At 40.5% G+C, this 25,776-nt stretch overlaps 1 protein-coding gene across 1 annotated transcript in view; it reads left to right on the forward strand.

The window, feature by feature from the left end:
* NAIP (NLR family apoptosis inhibitory protein) overlaps nucleotides 1–25,355 on the forward strand; it is a 40,739-nt gene extending 15,384 nt beyond the window's left edge. The window contains exons 7-14 of the mRNA XM_037032435.1: nucleotides 10,847–10,928; nucleotides 12,090–12,147; nucleotides 13,243–15,366; nucleotides 17,870–18,034; nucleotides 19,656–19,808; nucleotides 20,144–20,230; nucleotides 22,693–22,857; nucleotides 24,161–25,355. Of these exons, the coding sequence (XP_036888330.1) occupies nucleotides 10,847–10,928; nucleotides 12,090–12,147; nucleotides 13,243–15,366; nucleotides 17,870–18,034; nucleotides 19,656–19,808; nucleotides 20,144–20,230; nucleotides 22,693–22,857; nucleotides 24,161–24,525 (3,199 nt within the window). The 3' untranslated portion in view covers nucleotides 24,526–25,355. The remainder of the gene's footprint in view (nucleotides 1–10,846; nucleotides 10,929–12,089; nucleotides 12,148–13,242; nucleotides 15,367–17,869; nucleotides 18,035–19,655; nucleotides 19,809–20,143; nucleotides 20,231–22,692; nucleotides 22,858–24,160) is intronic.
* Nucleotides 25,356–25,776: the final 421 nt, after the last annotated feature.

Consider the following 25,776-nt stretch of genomic DNA (forward strand, 5'->3'; position numbering starts at 1 on the left):
GCCCTGATGGGGAATTGAAACTGAACCTATATTGGATGACACACCAACCAACTGAGCCACACAGCCAGTGCTACATGATATCTTTCTTGACATTATTGGATCTTGTTTTTTTTTTTAATTTTTTTAAATATAATTTTTATTTAATTCTTGTTCAAGTACAGTTTTCTGTCTTATATTCCCAACCCTGCCCGCCCCCCACCCCATGCTCCCCGCCTCCCTCCCCTCTCCACCCCCCACCCTCAGTTATTGTCCATGTGTCTTTTATACTTGTTCATGTGAGTCCATTCCCTTTTCCCCTATGATTCTCACCCCTCTCCCCTCTGGGCCCTGACCGCCTGTTCCATATTTGGGTGTCATTGGTCGTATTTTGCTTGCTTGTTTGGTTTGTTTAGATTCCTGTTAATGGTGAGATCATATGATATTTGTCTTTCACCGCCTGGCTTATTTCGCTCAGCATAATGCTTTCCAGTTCCATCCATGATGTTGCAAAGGGTAGTAGTTCCTTCTTCCTTTCTGCAGCATAGAATTCCATTGTGTAAATGTACCATAGTTATTTGATCCAGTCATTTACCGATGGGCATCTAGGTTGCTTCCAACTCTTGGCTATCGTAAATTGTGCTGCTATGAACATCGGGGTGCATAGGTTCTTTTGGATTGGTGTTTCAGGGTTCTTAGGATATACTCCCAAGAGTGGAATTGCTGGGTCAAAAGGTACGTTCATTTTTAGTTTTCTTAGAAAATTCCATACTGTTTTCCATAGTGGTTGTACCAGTCTGCAATCCCACCAACAGTGAACTAGAGTCCCCTTTTCCCCACAACCTCTCCAGCACTTGTTGTTTGTTTCTTTGTTTATGATAGCCAATCTGACTGGTGTTAAGTGGTATCTCATTGTGGTTTTAATTTGCATCTCTCTGATAGCTAGTGATATCGAGCATCTTTTCATGTGTCTCTGGATTCTCTGTATGTCCTCCTTGGAGAAATGTCTGTTCAAGTCCTCTGCCCATTTTTTGATTGGGTTGCTTGTCTTCTTTGAGTGGAGCCGAATGAGTTCTTTGTATATTTTGGAGATTAAACCCTTATCTGAGGTATCATTGGCAAATATGTTTTCCCAAGCTGTTGCTTCTCTTTGTATCTTGATACTGTTTTCCTTAGCCATGCAGAAGCTTTTAATTTTGATGAGATCCCATTTGTTTATTCTTTCCTTTATGTTCCTTGCTCTAGGGGACGTATCAGTAAAAATATTGCTGCGTGGAATATCTGAGATTTTCTTGCCAAGGCTCTCCTCTAGGGTTTTAATGGTTTCACGGCTTATATTTAAGTCTTTTATCCACCTTGAATTTATTTTGGTGTATGGTGTAAGTTGGTGCTCAAGTTTCATTTTTTTGCATGTAGCTGTCCAGTTCTCCCAACACCATTTGTTGAAAAGGCTGTCTTTACTCCATTTTATGTTATTGCCCCCTTTGTCGAATATTAATTGACTGTAGAGAGTTGGGTTTATTTCTGGGCTCTCTGTTCTATTCCATTGGTCTATGTGCCTGTTTTTGTGCCAGTACCAGGCTGTTTTGATTACAGTGGCCTTGTAATACAGTTTGATATCAGGTATTGTGATCCCTCCTACTTTGTTCTTCTTTCTCAAAATTGCAGCAGCTATTCGGGGTCTTTTCTGGTTCCATATAAATTTTTGAAGTGTTTGTTCTATGTCTGTGAAATACGCCATTGGTACTTTAATAGGTATTGCATTGAATCTGTAAATTGCTTTGGGTAGTATGGACATTTTGATGATGTTAATTCTTCCAATCCATGAACACGGTATATGTTTCCATTTATTTGTGTCTTCCTTGATTTCTTTCTTCAGTGTTGTGTAGTTTTCTGCATACAGGTCTTTTACCTCCTTGGTTAGGTTTATTCCCAGATATTTTATTTTTCTTTTTGCTATATCGAATGGGATTTTTTTCCTGATTTCTGCTTCTGCTGCTTCATTGTTGGTATACAAAAATGCCTTTGATTTCTGGATATTAACCTTGTATCCCGCTGTTATGCCAAATTCATTTATTAGTTCCAGCAGTTTTTTGGTAGAGGCTATAGGGTTTTCCATGTACACTATCATGTCATCTGCAAACAATGCCAGTTTTGTTTCCTCCTTTCCGATTTGGATGCCTTTTATTTCCTTTTCTTGTCTGATCGCTGCAGCTAGAACTTCTAATACTATATTGAATAGAAGTGGTGAAAGTGGGCAACCTTGTCTTGTACCTGATCTTAGTGGAAAAGCTTTTAGTTTTTGCCCATTGAGTATGATGTTGGCTGTAGGTCTTTCATATATGGCCTTTATTATATTGAGGAATGTTCCCTCTATTCCCACCTTGCTGAGTACCTTTATCATAAATGGGTGTTGTACCTTATCAAAAGCTTTTTCCGCATCTATTGATATGACCATGTGGTTTTTGTCTTTGCTTTTGTTTATTTCGTGTATTACATTTATTGATTTGCGTATATTGAACCATCCTTGCATCCCCGGGATGAATCCCACTTGGTCGTGGTGTATGATCTTTTTGATATATTGTTGGATGCGATTTGCCAATATTTTGTTGAGGATTTTAGCATCTATGTTCATCAGTGATATTGGTCTGTAATTTTCTTTCTTTGTTGTGTCTCTATCTGGCTTTGGGATTAGGGTGATGCTGGCTTCATAGAAAGAGTTGGGGAGTTTTCCCTCCTTTTGGATTTTTTGGAATAGTCTGTGAAGAATAGGGGTTAGCTCTTCCTTAAAAGCTTTGTAGAATTCTCCTGTGAAACCATCTGGCCCAGGGCTTTTGTGTGATGGGAGTTTTTTGATTACTTCTTCAATTTCATTTGCTGTTATTGGCCTGTTCAGGTTTTCTGCTTCTTTTTCATTGAGTTTTGGAAGATTATATTTTTCTAGAAATTTGTCCATTTCACCCAGGTTTTCAAATTTCTTGGCATACAGTTCCGCATAGTAATTTCTTACAATCCTTTCTATTTCTGTGGTATCAGTTGTAATCTCTCCTCTTTCATTTCTGATTGTGTTTATTTGTGTCCTCTCTCTTCTTTTCTTAATGAGCCTACTTAAAGGTTTGTCTATTTTGTTTATCTTTTCAAAAAACCAACTCCTGGATTCATTGATCTTTAGAATTGTGCTTTTAGTCTCTATGTCATTTAATTCTGCTTTGATCTTGGTTATTTCCTTCCTTCTACTTGCTCTGGGCTGTCTTTGTTGTTGTTCCTCGAGTTCTTGCAGGCGTTGGGTTAGGTTGTTTGTTTGAAATGTTTCTATCCTCTTTAGGTGAGCCTGTATCGCTATGAACTTCCCTCTCAGGACTGCCTTCACTGTGTCCCATAAATTTTGGGTTGTGGTGAGTTCATTTTCATTTGTTTCAAGGAGTTTTTTGATTTCCTCCCTAATTTCAATCTTGACCCATTCATTGTTCAATAGCCTACCATTCAGTCTCCATGATTTTGGGTGTTTTGGGTTTTTTCCTGTGGGGTTGGTTTCCAATTTCAGTCCCTTGTGATCAGAGAAGATGCTTGGTATGATTTCTATTTTCCTGAAGTTGTTGAGACTGGTTTTGTGTCCTATCATGTGATCTATCTTTGAAAATGTTCCATGTGCGTTTGAAAAGAAAGTGTATTTAGTTTCTTTGGGATGGATGGCTCTATATATATCAATTAGGTCCATTTCTTCTAGAGTGTCGTTTAATGCTGCTATATCTTTGTTGATATTTTGTTTGGAAGATCTGTCCATTTTTGACAGTGGGGTGTTAAAATCCCCTACTATAATTGTGTTGCTGTCAATATCTTTCTTGAGGTCCTCTAGGATTTTCTTTATATATTTGGGTGCTCCTGTGTTGGGTGCATATATATTTATGATGTTAATGTCTTCTTGGTGGATTCTTCCCTTGAGTATTATGAAGTGACCTTCTGGGTCTCTCTTTATAGCCTTTTTTTTGAAGTCTATTTTGTCTGATATGAGGATTGCTACCCCGGCTTTTTTTTCATGTCCATTTGCTTGGAAAATTTGTTTCCATCCTTTCACTTTCAGTCTGTGGTGGTCTTTTGTCCTCAGGTGAGTCTCTTGTAGGCAGCATATGTGTGGGTCATGCTTTCTTATCCATTCAGCTATTCTATGTCTCTTAATTGGTGCATTTAATCCATTTACGTTTAAAGTTATTATCGAAAGGTACTTATTCATTGCCATTTATGTACCTGTGTTCCTCTCTGTCTCTCTCTTTTCCTTCCTTTCCTTAAAGCAGCCCTTTTAGTAATTCTTGTAGAGCAGGTTTTGTGGAGGCGTATTCTTTTAGACTTCTTTTGTCTTGGAAGCTCTTTATTTGGCCTTCTATCTTGATTGAGAGCCTTGCTGGATAAAGCAGTCTCGGTTGTAGGCCTCTGTTTCTCATTACTTGGAATATTTCCTGCCATTCTTTTCTTGCTTGGAATGTTTCCGTTGAGAAGTCATTAGCCAACCTTATTGGGACCCCCTTGTATGTTACTTCCTTTTTCTCCCTTGCTGCCTTTAGGATTCTCTCTTTGTCCTGGAGTTTTGCCATTTTAATGATGATGTGTCTTGCAGTAGGCCTCTTTGGGTTCCACCTGCCTGGGACTCTCTGCGATTCCTGGATTCGTGTGACTTTCTCTCCCCTCATCTTAGGAAAATTTTCTGTTATTACTCTTTCAAGTAGGTTTTCTATCCCTTGTTCTTCTTCTTCCCCTTCTGGTATTCCTATTATTCGGATATTATTACGTTTCATATTGTCTTGTATTTCTCTTAGACTCTCCTCATTTTTTCTGATTCTCTTTTCCATTACCTCGTCTGTCTGGGAGATTCTTTCCACCTTGTCTTCGAGCTCGCTTATGCGGTCCTCCGCCTCATCAATCCTACTCTTCATACCTTCTACTGTGTTCTTCAATTCAGAAATTGTATTTTTCATTTCCTCTTGGCCTTTGCTGATGGCTTCTATTTCCTTTTTCATGCTGGTATAATTTGTGGAGAGTTCATTGTAGCTCCCCTGTAGTTTCTGGTAGTTCGTTGTAAGCTCTTTGAATTTCCTGATAACCAGTGCTTTGAATTCCACATCTGATAGTTGACTGGCCTCTATTTCATCTAACATTCTTTCTGTGGCTTCCTCCTTTTCTTTCATTTGGGGATTGTTTCTTTGTCTCCCCATTGTTTGTGCTGCTCTTCTCGTTGGCCTCAGCTTCTTAGATTGATCTGTTCTGGTACCCTGAGTTTATGGCGTGAACTCCTGTGGTAGGATACCTGTGGAATTCAGTGGTGCAGTCTCCTGTAGGTATCTTGGTCTTCTCTGCTCTCTCTACTCCTCCGGTTGGTGTCCAGCGAGTCAACCCGTTTGGTCTCACTAACTGCAGCAGCCTGAGGGGCTGTTATTGTGGCTCTTCTCGCGCCTTGGTACACTCAACTCGTCTTGCCAGTACCCCCCAAGATCCAGACTGGCGCCTCTCACCCGCACCCTACTGAGAGCAGATTTTCTCCCAGGCTTCCCAGCCCTGGTCTGACATGAGGGTGCACGCTCCCAGCCTGGCTTTCTTGTTCTCGTAGGCTTGGGTGTGGACCTTTCCCTGTGTTGTGGCTGAATACACAGGGCAACTCACAATTCTCCCAAACCCAACAGCAACAGCCCGACTCCCTGTGTTTCCCTGTCTGCGCCGACTGAGTAGGGGTGAAGCTGGTGACTGGCTCTCTTCCAGGGGCCCAGCCAGCAGCCAGAGACTCCCCGAATTTATTCGCCAGCCGGTGCAGGTCCTGTGCCACAGGGATCACCTGGGTGACTCTCAATTCCCCAAGCCAAGGGTCGGCGCAGACCCCGCCCCACCGGAAAAGAACGGGCGACTGGCAGTTCCCCGAGTAGACGGTAGACGGCCTGCTCGGGGCCCCTCGGGGGCCGGGAAGGCACTTGAGACCCGAGGCCGATGAAGCCGGGGGGGGGGCCGGGAAGGCCCGAGCGGCTGACAGAGCCGGCGCAGGCGATGGCGCGGGTCGCCCGGGTGCCCGGAAGGTGCGCACTACCCGCAGTCGAGGAAACCGGGGCCCGGAAGGTGGGCGCGGCTGAAGGAGTAGGCGCTGGCGATGGCGCGGGCCACTCGGGGACCGGGGAGGCACGAGCGACTTGCAGCCGGTCAAGCCAAAGATCAATGCTTGACTCACAGTGTCTCCTAGTCTGTGCCAGCTGAGCAGGGATGGAGCTGGCCTTCGCCGCCTTGCCACCGGGCGAGCAGTGATGGAGCTGGCCTCTGCCGGCTGAGTAGGGGTGGAGCTCGCAACTGACCCACTTCTGGAGGCCCTGACAGCAGCCCGAGATTCCCCGGGACTGCTCGCAGGCAGGCACGGGCCCCTCAAAGCAGGGAGTGCTCTGGCAACTCTCAGTTCTCCCAAGCCAGCAACCTGACTCCACGGGTTATTGGAGCTTGCTTCCGAATGCTCACTCCTCTCTCTGCCACTACTGGAAGACCGATCTCTTATGGTGTTTTCCAATCTGCGCCCTGCCAGACAGAGGTGGTGCCGGTGACCAGTTCTCTCCCAGCGACAGTGTTGCCCACCCTCGGCTCTCAGAGACCAGGGCAGCGGCCCAGGCCCTGGCTTGGCCTGGCAGGGGCCCCCCCCCTCCCCCGCCGCCACCGCCTCTGTGCTGCTCCCTCGTACCTTGTTGATCTGCGGTCGTCTCCTCTCCTCAACCTCTGGTCATTCAGTGTCCGCTACAGTCTCTGGAGTCCTGCCTTCTTATATGCTGGGTCCCAGTTTGGCATCTGCTGTGCTCTTCCGCAGATCAGCCAGGTCCTTCTCCGGTGCGTGGGGAGAAGCGAAATCCTTTGTCCTACTCCGCCGCCATCTTCCCCGATCCTCTGGATCTTGTTTTTAACTCTGACAATATTTGCTTTCCTGCAGGGGCGTGTAGAGCATGTGCACTTCATGTACTTATTGATATGGTTGTATTCACACTTACCATGTTGCTATTTGCTTTCTATTTGTCTCATCTCTTCTTTATTTTTCTTCTTTTTCTGACTTCTTTGAATTTGAGTATTTTTTAGTATTTTGTTTTATCTCTATGTTGGTTTATTAGCTGTACATCTTTGTCTTTTTAGCGCCAGCCTTAGAGTTTACAATGTTCATGTTTAAAGTATCACGGTCATCTTTAAATATTATAACACTTGATATAATGTATGAATTATATAACAGTATACTTCTATTTCTCCCCTCCCATCCTTTATGCCATTCTTATATTTTACTTTCATACATATTATAAATCTCACAATGTGGTATTATATCTTTGCTTTATTTTTAAGTATATTTGATTGATTATGCTATTATAGTTTTTCCTATTTTCTTCCTGTATCCCCTCTGCCCTGCACCTCCAACCCTCTAGCATCAACCCTTAGTTCATGTCCATGGGTTGTACATATAAGTTCTTTAAATTTTCTGTTTCCTAAACCATTTTTGACCTTTCCCCATCTATTTTATGCCTCCCAATTATGCTTCTTCTTCCCTGTACTTTCCTCCCCCATTTCTCCCTTCCCCCTCCCCACTGAAATCCCTCCATGTGATCTCCATTTCTCAGATTCTGTTCCTGTTCTAATTGTTTGCTTAGTTTTTGTTTTCATTGTTTGTCTTTTCTTGTAGGTTCATTTGTTGATAGTTGTGAGTTTATTGTCATTTTACTGTTTATAGTTTTGATCTTCTTTTTCTTAGATAAGTCCCTTTAACATTTTATATAATAAGGGCTTGGTGATGATGAACTCCTTTAACCTGACCTTATCTAGGAAGCACTTTATCTGCCCTTCCATTCTAAATGAAAGCTTTGCTGAATAGAGCAATCTTGGACATAGGTCCTTGCCTTTCATGACTTCAAATACTTCTTTCCAGCCCCTTCTTGCCTGCAAGCATTTTTTTGAGATATCAGCTGATAGCCTTATGGGAACTCCTGTGTAGGTAGCTGTCTCCTTTTCTCTTGCTATTTTTAAGATTCTCTCTTTAATCTTGGGTAACTTAATGATGATGTGCCTTGGTGTGTTCCTCTTTGGGTCCAACTTCTTTGGGACTCTCTGGGCTTTCTGGACTTCCTGGAAGTCTATTTTTTTAGCCAGGTTGGGGAAGTTTTCCTTCATTATTTGTTCAAATAAGTTTTCAAATTCTTGCTGTTGTTCTTCTCCTTCTGGCACCCCTATAATTTGGATATTGGAACATGTCAGTTTGTCCCAGAGGTTCATAAGTCTCTTTGCTTTTTTGAATTCTTGCTTCTTCATTCTGTTCCGGTTGGATGTTTATTTTTCTTTTTTGTTCCAAATCATTGCTTTGAGTCCTGGTTTCCTTCCTATCACTGTTGGTTCCCTGAATATTTTGATTTATTTAATTTTGGGTATCTTTCATTTATTTTTTCATTTTTTGACCAAACTCAATCAGTTCTGTGAGCATTTTGATTACCAGGGCTTTAAATTCTCCATCAGATAGGTTGGCCATCTCCTCATCCCTTAGCTCTCTTTCTGAAGTTTTGCTCTGTTCTTTCATTTGGGCCATATTTCTTTTTCTTGGTGCACCTGTTAAATTGTAAGGGGGCAGGGCCTGGGTATTTACCTGGGCAGGGCAACCCTCCTTGCTGCGCTATGATGCTGCCTGTGGGGGAGGGGCCAGAGAGGGAATGATGCAGCTCCTCTGCTTGTCGCTAGCCCACTTTCCAAGAACTCTCTCATGTGAGACTGGGAGTTACTCTGGTAACTGCTGAGATAGTCCACAGTCAGCTCTGAGCCTCAGTTTCCCCTTCAGCTAGCCCCGCCTGTGCAGTCCACTGACTCGCCGCAGGTTCTTAATGGTCTGGTTGGTCTGGTTGACTGTTTCTTTAATTTCTTGGTTGTTGGAGTTCCATGCAGTTTGATTTTCTGGCACTTCTGATTGTTTATTGATTTTAGATTGATTGTTATCATCCTTTTGATTGGGCGAGGAAACGAAGGGTTTCTACCTACGCCTCCATCTTGGCTGGACTTTATATCTATGCTTTAAACAATTACTTTTTGAACCAGAGAAAAAATGTCTTTCATAGTTACCCACTTAGCTACCATCCCTGGTACTCTTCATTCCTTTGGGTAGAACCAAGTGGAGTTCCTTCTCTTACAATTTTTCTTCTAACTGAAGAACATCCTTTAACATTTCTTGAGGTGCAGGCCTGCTGGCAACTAACTCCATTGGCTTTGTTTGTATGTAAAAGTCTATGTTTTCCCTTCCTTCAGAGTCCTTTTTCTTGATTGGTCTATCTGCATAGCGACCTCAGACAGAAACATTAAAGTCCTACTTGCTGTTTACTGCCAGCTACCCTTCTGTTCCTGGACTCATCTCCAAGCCACCTAGGAAAATAAAAAAATGAGTGCCCTGTTGCTTTTTCTCCTGGTTTCCTGTGATTTTGCAGCATGAAAATGAGCCCAAGGCCTTTGGTTGTTTCTTGTTTTGTCATTTACCTACTCACATTTATAGTTCTCACCCATCCAAGTTAATCACTTGGGGCAGAGCTCTTCAGAATTTTCTCCCTTTGATGTTCAGGCAGACTCCCTACCTGAGTTTAGAGAGTATTTATGCCCCAGTTTCATGATGCCTGGCAAATAGTTTTTAATCCTCACCCAAGGATATGTTATTCATGTGATAGGGAGAGAGAAGGAGGGAGAGGAGAGAGGGGGAAAGATGCAAGAGAGAAACATTGAACAGTCACCTCCTATATGCACTTGGACTGGGGATTGAACCCACAGCCTTAGTGTGCCCTGGCTGGGAGTGGAACCCACAACATTTGTATGAGACGATGTTCCAGCCAACTGTACCACCTGGCCAGAGACTGGCAAATTGTTTTTAGAGAGTATGTTTAGTCTTCATATTGATGGAGGTTTTTAAAAATAAGCTTTTTATTTGGGAATACTTTCACAAGTATTTTGTTTAATGGTGAAAGAGAGAGATTGATTGATTTGTGCTCCACTTATTCATGCATTCACTGGTTGCTTCTTGTATGTGTCCTGACTGGAGGTTGAACCTGCAACACTTGCTTGTCGGGACAAAGCTCTAACAACTGAGCTACCTAGCCAGGGCTTTGGGAATGATTTTAGATTTAAAGGAAAGGTACAAAGATAATACAGAGTTCCTATATTCTCACACCCAGTTTCCCCTAATACTAGCATCTTTTAGATTATCATGGTACATACGTCAGAATTAAGAAACCAACATTGGTCTATTACTATCAACTCCAAACTTTATTTGGATTAACCAGTTTTTCTACTGTCTTTTTGTTATTGTTCCAGAATCTATACATGAACTTTTCTTCTCTATTTTTTAAAAATATTTATTTATTTATTTATTTATTTATTTATTTTTGGACAGAGGGGAAGGATGAGAGGAAGACAGGGAGGGAAATATCAGTGTATGGTTGCCTCTTGCACACTCCCCACCAGGGACCTGGCCCACAACCGAGCCATGTTCCCTGACTGGGAATTGAACCAACAACCCTTTGGTTTGCAGGCTGTTGCTCAATCCACTGAGCCACACCAGCCAGGGAAGTTCTTCAGGTTCATTTTAGTTGGTTTCATGTCTAAATGTTAAATATGTACTTCATGCCTCTAAATTCACTGGTTATTCCCACTATTACTTTATAAACCACTTACATTATATTGCTGAGAGCTACAATCTAAATGCCTCACGTGATAAAGAACCTGACAGAACAAATCACTGGAAATGTTAATTTTATATTTAATATTTTTCGTTGAATGCTACCAATATTTTTAAACACCTAATGTAAACACTACCTTGCCTACAACTAATGTTATAACTTTTAACTTTTGTGCGCAGTTGTCAGTTTCTGCAAAATATGAAAGCCTCTGCAGAGGGGGCCCCGGAACTCCATAGAGATGCTGAGCTGGCTGGATTAACGGTAACGCACAGCACCATCTTGTTTGTGTGTGCAGTCCCTGGTTGAAAACTGGTTTTGAACAGAAATTGCTTTCCTAAACAAGTAAATGAATAAATTCTATAAACACAGATTGAGCACCTATGATGTGCTAGGTGTGGATGGGAATACTGCAGTAAACAAGTAAGACGTAATACATAGCTTCATTAAATGTAGACTCAATCCTTTCTACATTGGGGCCCAGACTCCTTTAGTCTTAGAGGTGATGAGCATCCCAGCTACTTGGATTCCACCGGCAATCTTCATTTGGAAGATAGTAAGGTCTGACTTGCTACTTGGCCATTCTCAGGGCTGGAAAGATGTTTCTTTTACAAAGGCAAATGACTGACTAAATCATAAGCCCAGGTAATAGGTTGACCTCTTTAACCTGAGAAATCCCTCATGGTTCTCTGGGATGTAAGCCACTGTCCATTTCACATACATACACACCCCTTATTTGAGGCTGTATGTTAAGTATATTTTATGTTTGTCATCCTACACGGGGAAAAAGTAACAGGCTATTCATTTGATTCTAATTTATATTAGTGAGCTGAAAAATAAAATTGAAGAAAAAAATTGGGGATATATAAATAGCTTATTTTTTAAGGAAGAAACATAACCTTCCTATATGCCAGATATGTAATATTAAGCATGTGAATAATGAGGGCCAATAGCTGTATGTAAGGGTTTCTGGAGGCTCTAGATGCAATGATTCTGATGACCTGGGCAGTGATTGCTGTTTGACTCACCATGTCCACCACCTAGAGCACACACTTACAGATGTTTGCGGGTCACGTGTTACTCCATGCTTGTAGCGCTCTTCCCTTCGATCAGCGTACATGCGTATATGACGATTGTTTAGACAATGTTTGGTTCCCAGTTATACCATGATGCCTCACCCTCTTATACAAACTTTTATAAATGTATTTATTGATTGATTGGCGTGAGGGAGAGGAAAGGAGAAAGAAAAATGTCAATTTGCCGTTCCACGTATTGATACGTTCACTGATTAATTCTTGTATGTGCCCTGACTGGGAATTGAAACTGCAACCTTGGTGTATTGGGGACGATGCTCCAACCAACTGCACCATCATGCCAGGGCCTTTTATACAAATTTTGATCTAATAGAGGATTTTATTTTCAAAGGAAACCACAAGTGAAAGCCATCTTGAAGATTCAGCAGCAGTCAGTTCTATAGCACCAGGTAAGGATTTTGAAGTAGTTCGTGGGATTATGTATGAGGGGGGACCCCAAAAATCCCCAGAATTACTTCTGAAGGGCAGTCCCCTTGTAGTACAGACTTCCCCCACTAGGTGAGTGTTCTAGAAACCCATCTGTGTTAGTGTACCAGCTGGCCTTGTTCTGAGAGGCTGCATTCAGCTTCAGTGAATTTTTTTGGAAAATTCTCTCAACATATTTGCCCACATGATGGGTGATTTACTAGCAGTGTGACATCTGCTTGCACCGCACTGAGTGTTCAGCAGTTTTTGATAAAAAATGCTGTTAGGGTGGTCTATGATATGGGCTGTGGAAGAATTCATAAAGAGAAGAAAGTACAGAGAGTAAAAGTTTTTATTTTTATTTTCCCAAGGGAGGGAAAGGGCTAGGTGCTGGGGAGGAATGCACCGGAGGGGTTAGGGCTTTGGGCTTTTTTTGGGGGGTTGTAGAGCAGGATAATTTGGTTGGGCCGTAGCAGGATAACATGGAAAGATAACTTGTTTCCATGCTATCTTTGGGTGCAGGGTCCAGTATGGTGTGTCCTGTTTCGTAAGTTCCCAGAACCTCTATACCTTCAGGGCGCTTCTAGTAATTTTCTAGTCTTGAGGATAAAGCCTCATAAAACGATTGGGGTCAGTCATCTTTATGGGGTCCAGCCAGCTCTGGGAAAGGGGGCCTGAGAAAGAGGCTTTTGTTCTATTAACCCCATGCCCTACCCTCCCAACTCACCCAATTTCACCCTAAATGACTATTTCCCTGGATGAAAAACTCCTCAAAGGGAAACATTTTGCCAATGTGGAAGAGTTGAAATAGAAAATGGCAAAAGCACTAGAAGGCATCAAAATCGAGTTCAAAAACTGTTTTTGAGCAGTGGAAAAAATGTCTCAGTAGGCATATTGCATCAAATAGAGAGTTCTTAGAAGGTGACTGAAGTTTAAACATGTAAAAATAAGTATGCAAGTTTTTATAAATAAATTCTGTTTGGGGGGACCCCCCCTTGTATATGTGTACATACATTTATATTAGGGGACTTTTAGAAGACACAGGGTCTGTAATCATGCCTCCTTTCTTCTCTCCACAGAGGTGGCCCCGTGTGAAGCCCAGTGGTTTCGGGAGGCGAAGAGTCTGAACCAGCGACTGAGAGAGGCCTACATCAATGCTAGTTTCCGCCGGATGTGTCTGCTCGAGGTCTCTTCCTGTCTAGCCACAGACCGTTTGCTGAGTTGTGACCTGTCTCTTGTTTCGAAACACATCAGCAGTCCTGTGCAACAGCCTGTGCTGTTGTCTGACATCTTTACCAATTTGAACTCTGTCATGTGTGTAGAGGGTGAGGCTGGCAGCGGAAAGACAGTCCTCCTGAAGAAAATAGCTCTTCTATGGGCATCAGGATGCTGTCCCTTGTTAAACAGGTTCCAGCTGGTCTTCTATCTCTCCCTTAGCTCCACCAGACTGGACCAAGGGCTGGCCAACATCATTTGTGACCAGCTCCCGGAGACAGAAGGATCTGTTGCTGAAATGTGCCTGGGGAACATCGTCCAGCAGTTAAAGAGCCAGGTGTTATTCCTTTTGGATGACTACAAAGAAATGTGCTCAGTCCCTCCAGTCATAAAAAAACTGATTCAAAAAAACCACTCATCGAGGACCTGTGTATTGATCGCCGTCCGCACAAACAGGGCAAGGGGCATCCGCCAGTACCTAGATATGACTCTAGAGATCAAAGCGTTTCCCTTCTACAATGCCATCTACGTATTACGGAGTTTGTTTTCTCATGATAAAGCCCGTCTGCGAAAGTTTATGTTTCACTTTGGAGTAAATAAAAATTTTCAGGGAATTCAGAAAACTCCCCTTTTTGTAGCAGCAGTCTGTGCTAATTGGTTCCAGTATCCTTTTGACCACTCCTTGAATGATTTTGCTGTTTTCGAGTCCTATATGGAATGCCTTTTTTTTAAGTACAAAACTTCAGCTGAACTTCTGAAAGTAACTGTGTCCTCCTGTGGTGATCTAGCCTTGAAAGGGTTTTTTTCATCTTGCTTCGAGTTTACTGATGATGACCTCAGAGAAGCAGGGGTTGATGAAGATGAAGACCTGACCATGTGCCTGATGAGTAAATTCACAGCCCAGAGACTGAGACCAGTCTATCGGTTTTTAGATCCTGCCTTCCAAGAGTGTCTTGCTGGGAAGAGGCTGATCGTACTCCTGGATTCAGACAGGCAAGAAGACCAAGATTTGGGACTTTATTATTTGAAGCAAATCAACTTATCCATGGTGATTAAAAGTTATTGTGTCGGTTTTTTGAGGTATATTTCCTGCTTCTACTACCCTTCAACAAAGGCAGGGCCAAAAATTGTATCTCATTTACTTCATCTGCTGGATAATAAGGAGTCACTGGAGAATGTGTCTGAAAAAGATGACAATCTGAAGCACCATTCTGACGTTTGGGGGATGACGACGTTAATTAAGACGTTGCAGCAATTATCTCCACAACATTCCTTCTTACTGGTTTCACAACATCTACTGTCTCTTGCCATAAAAATTGCGTACCAAAGCAACACTGTTGCTGCATGTTCTCCATTTATTCTGCAGTTCCTTCGAGGGAAGACCCTGAATTTGCATGTGCTTAACTTACAGTATTTTTTTGACCATCCTGAAAGCCTGTTATTGTTGAGGAGCATCCAAGTCTCTATACGCGGAAAAATAAAAATCAGGACACCCATCCCAGATAGTTCAGTCCTGGAAAGGTGTTGGGACAAATCACGGGCACCGACTATACATCAGGACTGTGCTTCTGCCTTTGAGCCAATGAATGAATGGGTGCAGAATTTAGCTGAGAAACAGGAAAACATTATGAGATTTCTGAATATGAAAGTCAGTGCATCACCAGACATCAGCACCGGCTATTGGAAACTTTCTCCAAAGCAGTGCAAGATTCCTCTTCTGGAAGTCCATGTGACTGATATGGAGAGTGTGGACCAAGAGATGCTTAGGGTTCTGATGGCAGTTTTCTCAGCTTCACAGCGCATTGAGCTTCATTTACAGAACAGCAGGGGCTTTGTTGAAAGCCTTCGCCCAGCTCTTGAGCAATATAAGGCTTCTTTCACCAGGTGCTCCATAAGTGAACTTGAGTTGAATGCAGTAGAACAGGCATTGCTTCTCAACCTGCCTTCCCTGGAATCTCTTGAAGTCTCGGGAACAACCCAGGTACAAGGTATACCTGAATGTATTTTAGCTGGCTATTCAGATGGTAGTTTTATCTGCTCACTCTTAGTTTTAGGTGGGTGAAACTTATGAAAGCATGAGACCATAAATGATTGCCGATGGAATACCTATTATAAAATAAGCTTTCGCTAATTTATTTTTGTCAGTAGTATGAATTAGTGAAAGGCCTTTAAACAGAATGATTTTCAGATAACTCAGATAAAAATCAATATAAATTAACTAATTTCAAACACCTCAGATAAAAAATAATAAAATATTGCCCATGCTGGTGCGGCTCAGTTGGTTGGAGTGTCATCCCGTATACTAAAATGTTGGGGGTTCAATTCCCAGTCAGGGCACATGCCTAGGTTGCAGGTTTGGCCCCCTGTCAGGGCATGTATGGGAGGCAACTAGCTGATGTTTCTCCCTCTCTTTCTGTCCCTTCCTCTCTCTCTAATATCAGTAAACATAAAGTGATAATAAAAATATGAACTTAATAAACAGGCACAAATTACTTTTTATTAGTAAATAATAATCTGTATGTAAAGATGATTCTTGAAGATTACCGCCCCCCCTAATGGGAAGAAGAGCTTATACATTATGGGAAATAAATAAATGGTAAATAATATCTCCCACTTATTTGTGTCTCCTTTCACTTCTTTAAGTAGTGTCTGAAAGCTTTCAGTGTGGGCTTTACATTTCTTTCATTAAATTTATTCCTAGGCGCTTGTGTTTTTTGATACTTGTGTAAAAAACATTTAGTTTTTTTTCAATTTTGGTTTTTCAACAGTTTGTTATATACCTTAGTATGCTTTGCTTTGTATTTGTTTTGCTTGAGAGTAACTGAACATTTTTGGATCTGTGGGTTATTTATCATCAAATTTATAAAAATGTTTGCTTCATATTTTCAATATTTCTTTTATTTTAGTAAAATGTACATAAAATGTACAATTCTAACCATTTAACTGAACAATTCAGTGACATCAAATACATCTCCAATGTTTTGCAACCATCACCACTATCCATTTCCAAAACCTTTCCGTCATCCCAAACAGAAACTCTGTAATTATGAAGTAATGACTCCTTCCTCTCCTCAGCTGCTGATGACATCTATTCTATTTTATGTCTCTACAACATGTTGTCCTTTTGTGTCTGACTTATTTCACTTAGCATGTGTTCAAGGTTCATCCAGGTTGTGCCATGAATTAGAACTTCATTCCTTTAATAGCTGAGTAATATTCCATTGTATATACAGTATGTATGTATGTGTGTGTGCTTTTAATTCTTTTGGATATATACTGAGAAGTGGAATTGCTGCATCATATTAACAATAGTAATTATATTTATTTACTGAGGAATCTCTAAACTGTTTTCCACAGTGGCCGCACCATTTTACATTTCCATAAGCAATGTTTTGGGGCTCCAGTTTCTCTCCATGTCCTCATCAATGCTTGTTTTTATTTGTTTTTCTTTTTATCATAAAGGCAACCTATTAGGTGTGAGGTAATATTTCATTATAGCTTTGATTTGCATTTCCCGAGTGACTAATCATTTGAGTATATTTTCATGTGCTTATTTACTGGCTGTTTGTGCCATTTTTTGAGACATGTCTATTATGTCCTTTGCCCAATTTTAAATTGTGCTGTCTTTGTGTTCTGAGTTGTAGTTCTTTTGGATATTCTGGATATTAAATCCTTATTGGACATATGGTTTGAAAATATTTTCTCCTATTCTGTAGATTGTCTCTTTAAAAAATATTTTATTTATTTATTTTTTAGAGTGGGCAGGAAGGTAGGGAGAAAGAAAGGGAGAGAAATATCAGTGTGTGAGAGAAACATCAATTGGTTGCCTCTTGCACACACCTTGACTGGGGACCTGGACCACAACCCAGGCATGTGCCCTGACTGGGAATTGAACTAGTGACCTTTCAGTTTGCAGGAATGACATTTAAGCGGCTGAGCCATACCAGTCAGGGCTGTGGATTGTCTTTTCAATGTCTCCATGATGTCCTTCAATGTACTAATTTTTAAATTTAGATGAAGTTCAATTTATCTCTTTTTGCTTTTATGCTAGTGCTTTTGATCTAAGAATCCATTGACAAATCCAAGGTCATGAAGATTTTACCCCTATGTGTTCTTCAAAGAGTTGTATGGTTTAATTATTATATTTAGGTTGTTGACCCATTTTGAATTAATTTTGTATATGATGCTATAAGGTAGTGGGTCTAACTTCATTCTTTTGCGTGTAGAAATCCAGCTGTCCCAGCAGTATTTTTTGAAACAAGGTCTTATTTTTGTGAATCTAGACAGCAGCACAAGGTTTCTCACACAGTAGTAGATAATCAATAATGCTGCATAAAATCGTATTTTCATATATGTACTTTTTAGAAAACAATGTTTTATGGTATGTAAAAAGTTTTCATGTGAAAATAGCTTGATGAGTCAAAATGTTAGTTTCAAATTTTCCATTTGGAACTCTTCAGGTTAATAATGGAAAACTGTGCTGCTTTTTAGATCAACTCCTTTCTCATTTGGACAAGTTCCTGTGCCTGAAAGAATTGTCTGTGAATGTAGATAAAAAAAACATTTTTGCAGCCATTCCTGAAGAATTCCTAAATCTCCACCATATGGAGAAATTATTGATCCATATTTCATCTGAGGATAGCCCTTCCAAACTAGGTAAGAATGGCACTTCGGTTTACTTCTTTTTACATCACTTGGTAGAACTACTTGGCCAATGATTCATTTAAGAGTTAAAGCTTCTGTGGATCTGTGGCTATAGCCTCTATCTGTGGTAAAATGTGGGAACAGCACTTTCTCATTAAGAAAGCAGGGAACTATTTGTAATTATTGAGCCCTTACTACATGTTAGCATGGTCAGTGACGCCAGCTGTGAAAGAATTCACAAAGAGAATTCTTTGTGAATAAAGAATAAAGTTTAAAAGAATAAAGAATAAAGTTTAAAGAATAAAGAATAAAGTTTGTGAATAAAGTGGAGAGAATAAAGTTTTTATTTACTTTCCAAGAGAAGGGAGGGGCTTGGTGAGGAGAGATACACCAGCACTGAGGGGCGGGGGCTTTGAGCTTTTATCTGGTGATCAAGGTGCTTGTAGAGCCGGATGTTTCCGTTGGTCTTGTAGAGGCTGCAGCTTGATTCACGTCATGTCTGGGCGCATGCAGCGTCCGTCCTGTCACTGTAGTCTGTCTGGCAGGCCCTGTTTTGTAAGTTCTCTGCACCTTCAGGGCACTTCCAGGAATTTTGTAGTCTTCAGGATAGAGGCTCATAAAATAAGAATCAGTCAAGCTGGCTCTGGCAAAGGGAGCCTAAAAAGGGGGCTTTTGTCCTATTACTACATGCCAAGGAGTTGTTACAAGTATTTTACAAATATTAACTCACTTAACCTTCATACTTGTTCCGTGAGGTAAGGTACTACTTTTATGCTCATTTTACAGCTGGGAAATTAAGATGTAAAGAGATTAAGTAATTCACTCAAGGTTACCCAGCTAAGGAAATGGTAGGTCTCTGATTTAAACACAGGAATTCTGACTACTAAAAAGTCTGAGCTTTAAACACTTGTATACTGCCACTCCAAAATAATTTGTAGAGTTCTTTTATTTTGTCTTTAAGTTACAGAGCTGCCAGATGAGGTGGAAGGAAATAGAAAGATTGGTAACAATTGGAAGGAAGCATTTCCCTGTTTTTCTTACCATCCTGTCCTCATGGTTCATGGGTAGCTTGTATAGCCACCTTTCTTAGATACATCACTTGGCAAAATGACTTAGGCACCATTGATTCCTTAATTTAGTAAAGACTGGAAACTAAGGACTGAGGAAATATAAATTTCTATGGAATTAACGTGCAGAGTTGCATGCAAAAGAATTCACTGAGCTGAAGCTGAAAGTAGCTGTTTTCTTACTTGTTAGCAGTTTTTGCATCAAATTTAGGTTTTGTTTCAGAGTTGTCATTACTTTTATTAGTACCCCTATTTTGTAAATGTCATGTACATACTTAGAAACATTAGGATGTTAAAGCTGAAGGTGAATTTACTGGGTCAGTGCCCTAATTTTATCAGTACACTGATCCCCAGAGACGGTCAGTAACTACGCGTCCAAATTCACATAGTTTGCTAGTTAGTGGCAGGACCTGAACCTAAGCCCATAGTGGCCTGATTCTTGGATCATTACATCATGGTGCTATGTTTTAATTCAAAATTGTTGAATAGAAATAACAAATTATGTGGCTAATTCTGGTAGAAATGTGTAATTTTCGCTAATTTCTTAAATCTTTGATCTTTTACAGTTAAATTAATTCAGAATTCTCCAAACCTTCAAGTTTTCCATCTGCAATGTAACAGCTTTTCGGATTTTGAATCCCTCATGGTTGTACTTGCTTCCTGTAAGAGACTCAAAGAAATTAAGTTTTCTGGAGCATTTTTTAACACCATCCCATTTGGTAAGAGGTACAATCATGAAATCTTGGTTTAAGATGCTTCTGTGGACAGTCATGTTAAGCACTTTTTAAAAATAGCCAAATTTTAAACATGCAATTGATGTTAAAGAACTATCATAATAGACATAATCCTAAATGAGTTATCAAACAAGTTGTACTCGATTCTAGAAGTTTAAATATTTCTAGTTATCAGAATTATTTCCTGAGCAAAGATTTATCTACTTAGTCATACTAATTAATTCTATCTAAATTATTGTATTACGTTCTGGTATAAGAGTATTACTTTTTGGTATAAGAGTTGTAGCTAACATAACAGATTTTTATTTTCCCTTTTATAGTTGCCATTTTGCCAAATTTTATTTCTCTGAAGATATTAAATCTTGAACACCAATATTTTCCTGATAAGGAAACATCTGAAAAATTTGGTATGTTTTTACAAAACTGTGCCTTTTACTTATTCTTTATTATCTTCCCCCCCAAATCCTTCACCTATTTTGCATTACCTACAACAAATCATGATATATATTAACCACCCCAGCTAATTAGGAGGAAGGGGATGGTGCTGTTCCACTCTTACCCTTAAATGCCTTGAATGTCTGCAGAGGGCCTTGTTTCTTAAAATACATAGTTGCTCATTTTAGCAATATGCAGTTTCATTGGCAGGTACCCACCCATTCTAAACATGTTAAGTCTGTGTTGTTTTAAGAGTTTCTGGGACATAGGTAAAACTATATTTTAAGGTTATGAAAACAAAGTATATAAAAGCCCAGATTTAGCAGAATGATTAGCTGTAGAAAGAGCTTAAATACTTTTGCGTATTTTTATGATTAGAAAAGTAATGTATGCCCATGGGAAATAAAAGATAAACTGAGGCATATTAAAAATTTTAAGAGGTTATTTGACCAAAAATGGATTTGAACCAGGCAGCATCCGGTGTAGGAGACAGAAAGAAGCACAGGGGAGCTATACAGAACCATGTTCATAGGCAGGAGGGAGCAGGAACCAGGAAGTTGTATGAGGCAAAAAAGTAAGTTGGTGATGGCAAGGTCACTTTCTTTTAGGAGATGGCAGGGGTCTTTCAGGCAGATTTCTAACTAGTGCTGATGCGTTGATTCCTGGCTGACTAGATTAAGATTACATTTCTGAGACAGCTGAAAATCTAAGTTTTGGTTTGATGACATGGGGCTTAGCACAAGCAACTCCATTTTGGGCCTATATCTCATTTTTAATACAGGAAAACATAAGGTGAATGGAGATACCAAGTGTTGAGCAGTTAGTGCCTCTTAAACTTTAGCATGCCTCAGGATCACCTGTATCTCCTCTTCCTCTTTTCTTCTTTCGGAGGCAACCATGTGGGTGGGGAAGAAGCAGAAAGTCTGAAGGGGCAGAGGCAGGATCAGGGGTCAAGGAAGTGCCTGGTATATACAACAGGTTAATTAAGCAAATACACTGAATATAATGAGAGCCAAGTTTCCTCACTGTTAGAGATTGAATTTATAAATATTAAAAGGGTAGGTTAGGAAGAAGTCTGAGGTATTAAGTTAAAATTAGAAATATTGGTGTGCACTCATAACTTTTAACCTATTCACATTAATAAATAGATCAATATACACACAGATACATACATTTATCTATATATTTCTATACACAAACACACATGTATTGGGTTGGCCAAAAAGGCTATTTAATTTTTTTCCATAAAATAAAAGACACATTTTTTATTTTCACCAATAACTTTATTGATGTGGATATTTTGAGTATGTCAGCTATCTCCTGTGTTGTAATGTTAACTATTCTCAATTAATGTCTCGATTTGGTCACTATCAACTTCAACTGGTCTACCTGACCATGGAGCATTGTCCAATGAGAAATCTCCAGCATGAAACTTTGCAAACCACTTTTGACATGTTCAATCAGTTACAGCACCTTCTCCATACACAAATCTTGCCATTGCTTTTCAGTTGTATTTTTACCTTTCTTGGAATAATAAAGCATAAGATGCCAAAAATGTTGTATATTTTCTTCCATCTTCACTATTAAAATGGCTACACCCAAATCTTCCAATTTTGATGTTTTTTAAAATGCACCCTGATATGAAAGCTATCTCAATACAATCCAAAAAAATTGTTTTCAATGAAGTTAAAGACAACTAAGTATAACTAGAGCCATTTTTTAAGAAAAACCAAATGAACTTTTTGGGCAGCCCAGTATTTCTAAGTTCAGTCAGTCAACTAAGAGACTAGAAAGCACCTTAAGAGCAATGAGCAAACCAAATGCCCAGATCTTGACTTTTAATGCTGGCTTCCCCAAAAGGAACCCAAGTTCTTGGAGAAGTGGCTGCTGTAAGAACTGGGACAGAGAAAGTAAAAGATAAGCCTGGAACATTGATTTATGGTAGAAACATTCAAAACCTCTCCAGGTGGGAGGCCTCAGAAGTACAGAACTTTTTAGGGATCAAGCAATCCATAATATACCATGTTAAGGAGGAATCAAAAGAAAGAGTGGTGGATTGTGAAGCTTTGGTGCTGGGAGGCAGAGGTAGAAATCACTGAGATAAGAGCAGGACGTCGGATTGAAAAGAAGGGGGATGAAGGCCTTGAGGAGCTAGGAGAGTTTCCAGAATGCCAGCAGAAGCTACAGTCTAAAAGAGGAAATGGATATGCGATAAGTATTCTGGAATCCAGTGCAGGAAAGATTGATTGGGGAGGGTTGAAAAATGGTTGTGTGGAAGTAGCAGTGAAGATCAAGGTGCAGGCTGATCGCTTTCTCTTGTCCTTGGAGAGGAAGAGGCTACATGGGGCTACCTGCCCTGTGCATGACTTTAAAGCTAGAGATCCCTGTTTGGGAACACAGTATGAAAAGGAGTATTTTTCTCCCCTTCTGATAGCCTACATTTTAGGGTCTCTCAATAACCTGGAAGAATTGATCCTTCCTGCTGGAGATGGGATCCATCAAGTGGCCAAACTGATCATCCAGCAGTGTCAGCATCTTCGATGTCTCCGAGTTCTCTCATTTACCAAGACGTTAAATGATGACAGTGTAATGGAGATTGGTGAGTTACCCTCAGGCTTGTCTCAGCTTGCATGAAAGCCAGTGACATTACTCAAGTTTTCTGCAGGAAGATGTACATAAAACCTCTTGTCTCTCTAAAAGTGCTCAACCCACTTTCTCATTTTCACTATCTTATAGTTCCCTCTCAGGTTCTGTTGATTTAGGCATTCTGGTCAGATTCGGAAATGAAAGGTGTCCTCCCATTTCAGACTAGATAAGCCCTCAAACCTGTGTTCTTGACACCCAGTGCTTCAGACTCCTGGCCACATACCTTCTATGTACTTCTTTTTACAGTATTTTTAAAAATTGAATATCAGTACACATACAGGAAAGTGCATAAATGTACAGCCCAATAATTTTCATTTTCTCAGCATCTCAGTCTCTAAAGTTAGTCATACCACAGCCATGGGTTCTAGAGTGAAACCAAACTTATCCTTTGCCCAAATGAGGAAAAAGAAATTTAGCAATTAAAAACAAAAATGAGCCTAGCTGGTGTAGCTCAGTGGATTGAACACAGGCCTGCGAAGCAAAGGGTCCCCGGTTCGATTCCCAGTCAGGGCACATGCCTGGGTTGCAGGCCAGGTCCTCAGTGGGGGACACATGAGAGGCAACCACACATTGATGTTTTTCTCCCACTCTTTCTCCTTCCCATCCCCTCTTTCTAAAAATAAAGAAATAAAATATTTAAAAAACAAAATAAAAAATAAAAACAAAACGAAAACCTTGCTAGGTATCCACTTCCAAAGTGAATTCAACCTATATTAATTGAGAACTTATTGCATGCCAGGCTCCCATATCCTTCCGTACCCTCCATAACAAGGGGGCGCCCTTTGGGCCACAGGTACAGTGTACGGCAGTAGACAGTGAGAAGACATGGTCTGAAGAATGTCAAATCTGCTCTGTAAAAGGGGAGATGGTGTGGTTGCCACAATCTCTGTTGTCCCTTGTAACTTAGCCTGAGTCTTGGCCATGCTGTGCTTGCACACCCGGCTTCCTGGGAGACCGAAAGGGAAGTCCCAATAGGCACAGAATGACAAACCTCTCATAGCACAAGTGGCTTCACTGCTCTAGGGCTTAGCTTTGTGCCTCTGGTTTCTGCTTTTCCCTGGAGTTTTGGCCAGTTCTTCATTAACCAGTCAGCTCTTTGGGACTTTTAAGAAGATATTTTAAGAATATTTTATTGGCATTTTCTACTTTCGGTGGTGGTGGTGACGGGAGAAGAGGCTGGTTCAAACAACCGGGCCTACCATTACCAAAGTAAAAGTCACGATGATTCTGATTTCATAAATGTTTTGCTTTTATAGCCAAAGTAGCACTCAACGGAGGTTTCCAGAAACTTGAGAACTTAGATCTTTCAATGAATCACAAGATTACAGAGGAAGGATACAGAAATTTCTTTCGGGCACTGGACAACTTGCCAAACTTGCAAGAGCTGAGTATTTCCAGGCATTTCACGGAATGCATCAGAGCTCAGGCCACCACAGTCAAGTCTCTGAGTCAGTGCACACTGCGGCTGCCACGCCTCACCCGAGTTGACATACTGAGTTGGCTCCTGGATGCAGAAGACATCGCGCTGCTTACTTCTATGAAAGAAAAACATCCTCAATCTGAACACCTGACTATTTCCTGGAAATGGGTATTGCCATTCTCTCCCATCATTCAGAAATAGAAGTTTAGGTAAAAACTACTGAATGGAGAAAATATTGACCAAAAAAATTCTAAAAACCTAATTATCCAAAAACATTTTATTAAATGTTACATACAAAATAGTACTTACAAAACATGTAAAGGCATGTAAAAAATAACAACAACCCAGCTTGCACATCACTGAGCTTAAGAACCAGATTTTAAAAAAGAAGAGAAAAAGATTATCACCAGTACTTTTGAAGTCTCTGAATGATCCTCCCAACTAAAGCTGATGCATTTAACCCTCCATCACCCAGCATCGACATCAGGTTTTCAGGCTAATTACGGCAAAGAATTAAAAAAGCCACAGGGAGGAGTTTGAGGGAGTTACACTGATCTATCTTAAAGCCACAATATGGAAGAATTCAGGTTACATAAAATATGACTAATTTAAGGATTGAATCAGTTTCACACATTGGTGAAACAGGAGGTCACTTTAACACTGGGTGCAGATGTATCTTTTGTGGGCCAAAGACATCCATTAATCCTTGTAGGATCTGTTCTGTGTATTTAACTTTGACATAGTTGAGTTTACTTATACCTCCCCTTTATCCATTGCCAATGGGAAGAAGAAATAGGATTTAGGGGAAAATACTTTAATTCCAGGGGCTTTTGATTCAACATTATTACATAAGCAAAAAAAGCAGAATTTAGCATTATTGCAGATTAGTTATATTTGTTTTCCAGAAAATTGAATATCAATGCCGTTTTAGATGACAGTGTTTGAGAGTTCATCATATGCTATAATGGCCTTAGACTTTTCTTATAATCCACTCTGCTTGGGCAGGATATATTGTTTCTTTTGTGACCTCATATAGCTCAAGGTATTAAATTTGATGTGTCTATAATTAGGGTGTCCAACCTTTTGGCGTCTCTGAGCCACACAGGAAGAAGAGTTATCTTGGGTTACACATTAAATACACAAACAGTAACGAAAACTGATGAGCAAAAAGAGGTTTTAAGTAAATGTACCGTTTTGTGTTCGGCCACATTCACAGGCATCCCGGGCTGCATGGGGCCTGTAGGCCACGGGTTAGACACACCTGCAACATCTTTGTCTGTCTCCAGAATTTCACTCCGATTAGTTAAGCAGAATTTTCTGAGTGGCCAGGAGACCGTCCAAATTCATAATGCTAGTATAAGTTGGAAAACAATCAGTCTTTAACCCTAATTTTTATTTTTACCAAGGAAAAAGCCTATCCTTCCCTCCCAACCCCCGTGTGAAACCGAGGGA

The sequence above is a fragment of the Sturnira hondurensis genome, unplaced genomic scaffold, assembly GCF_014824575.4.
Source record: "Sturnira hondurensis isolate 20B ecotype Veracruz unplaced genomic scaffold, ASM1482457v3 Scaffold0021354, whole genome shotgun sequence".
NCBI classification, from domain to species: Eukaryota; Metazoa; Chordata; class Mammalia; order Chiroptera; family Phyllostomidae; genus Sturnira; species Sturnira hondurensis.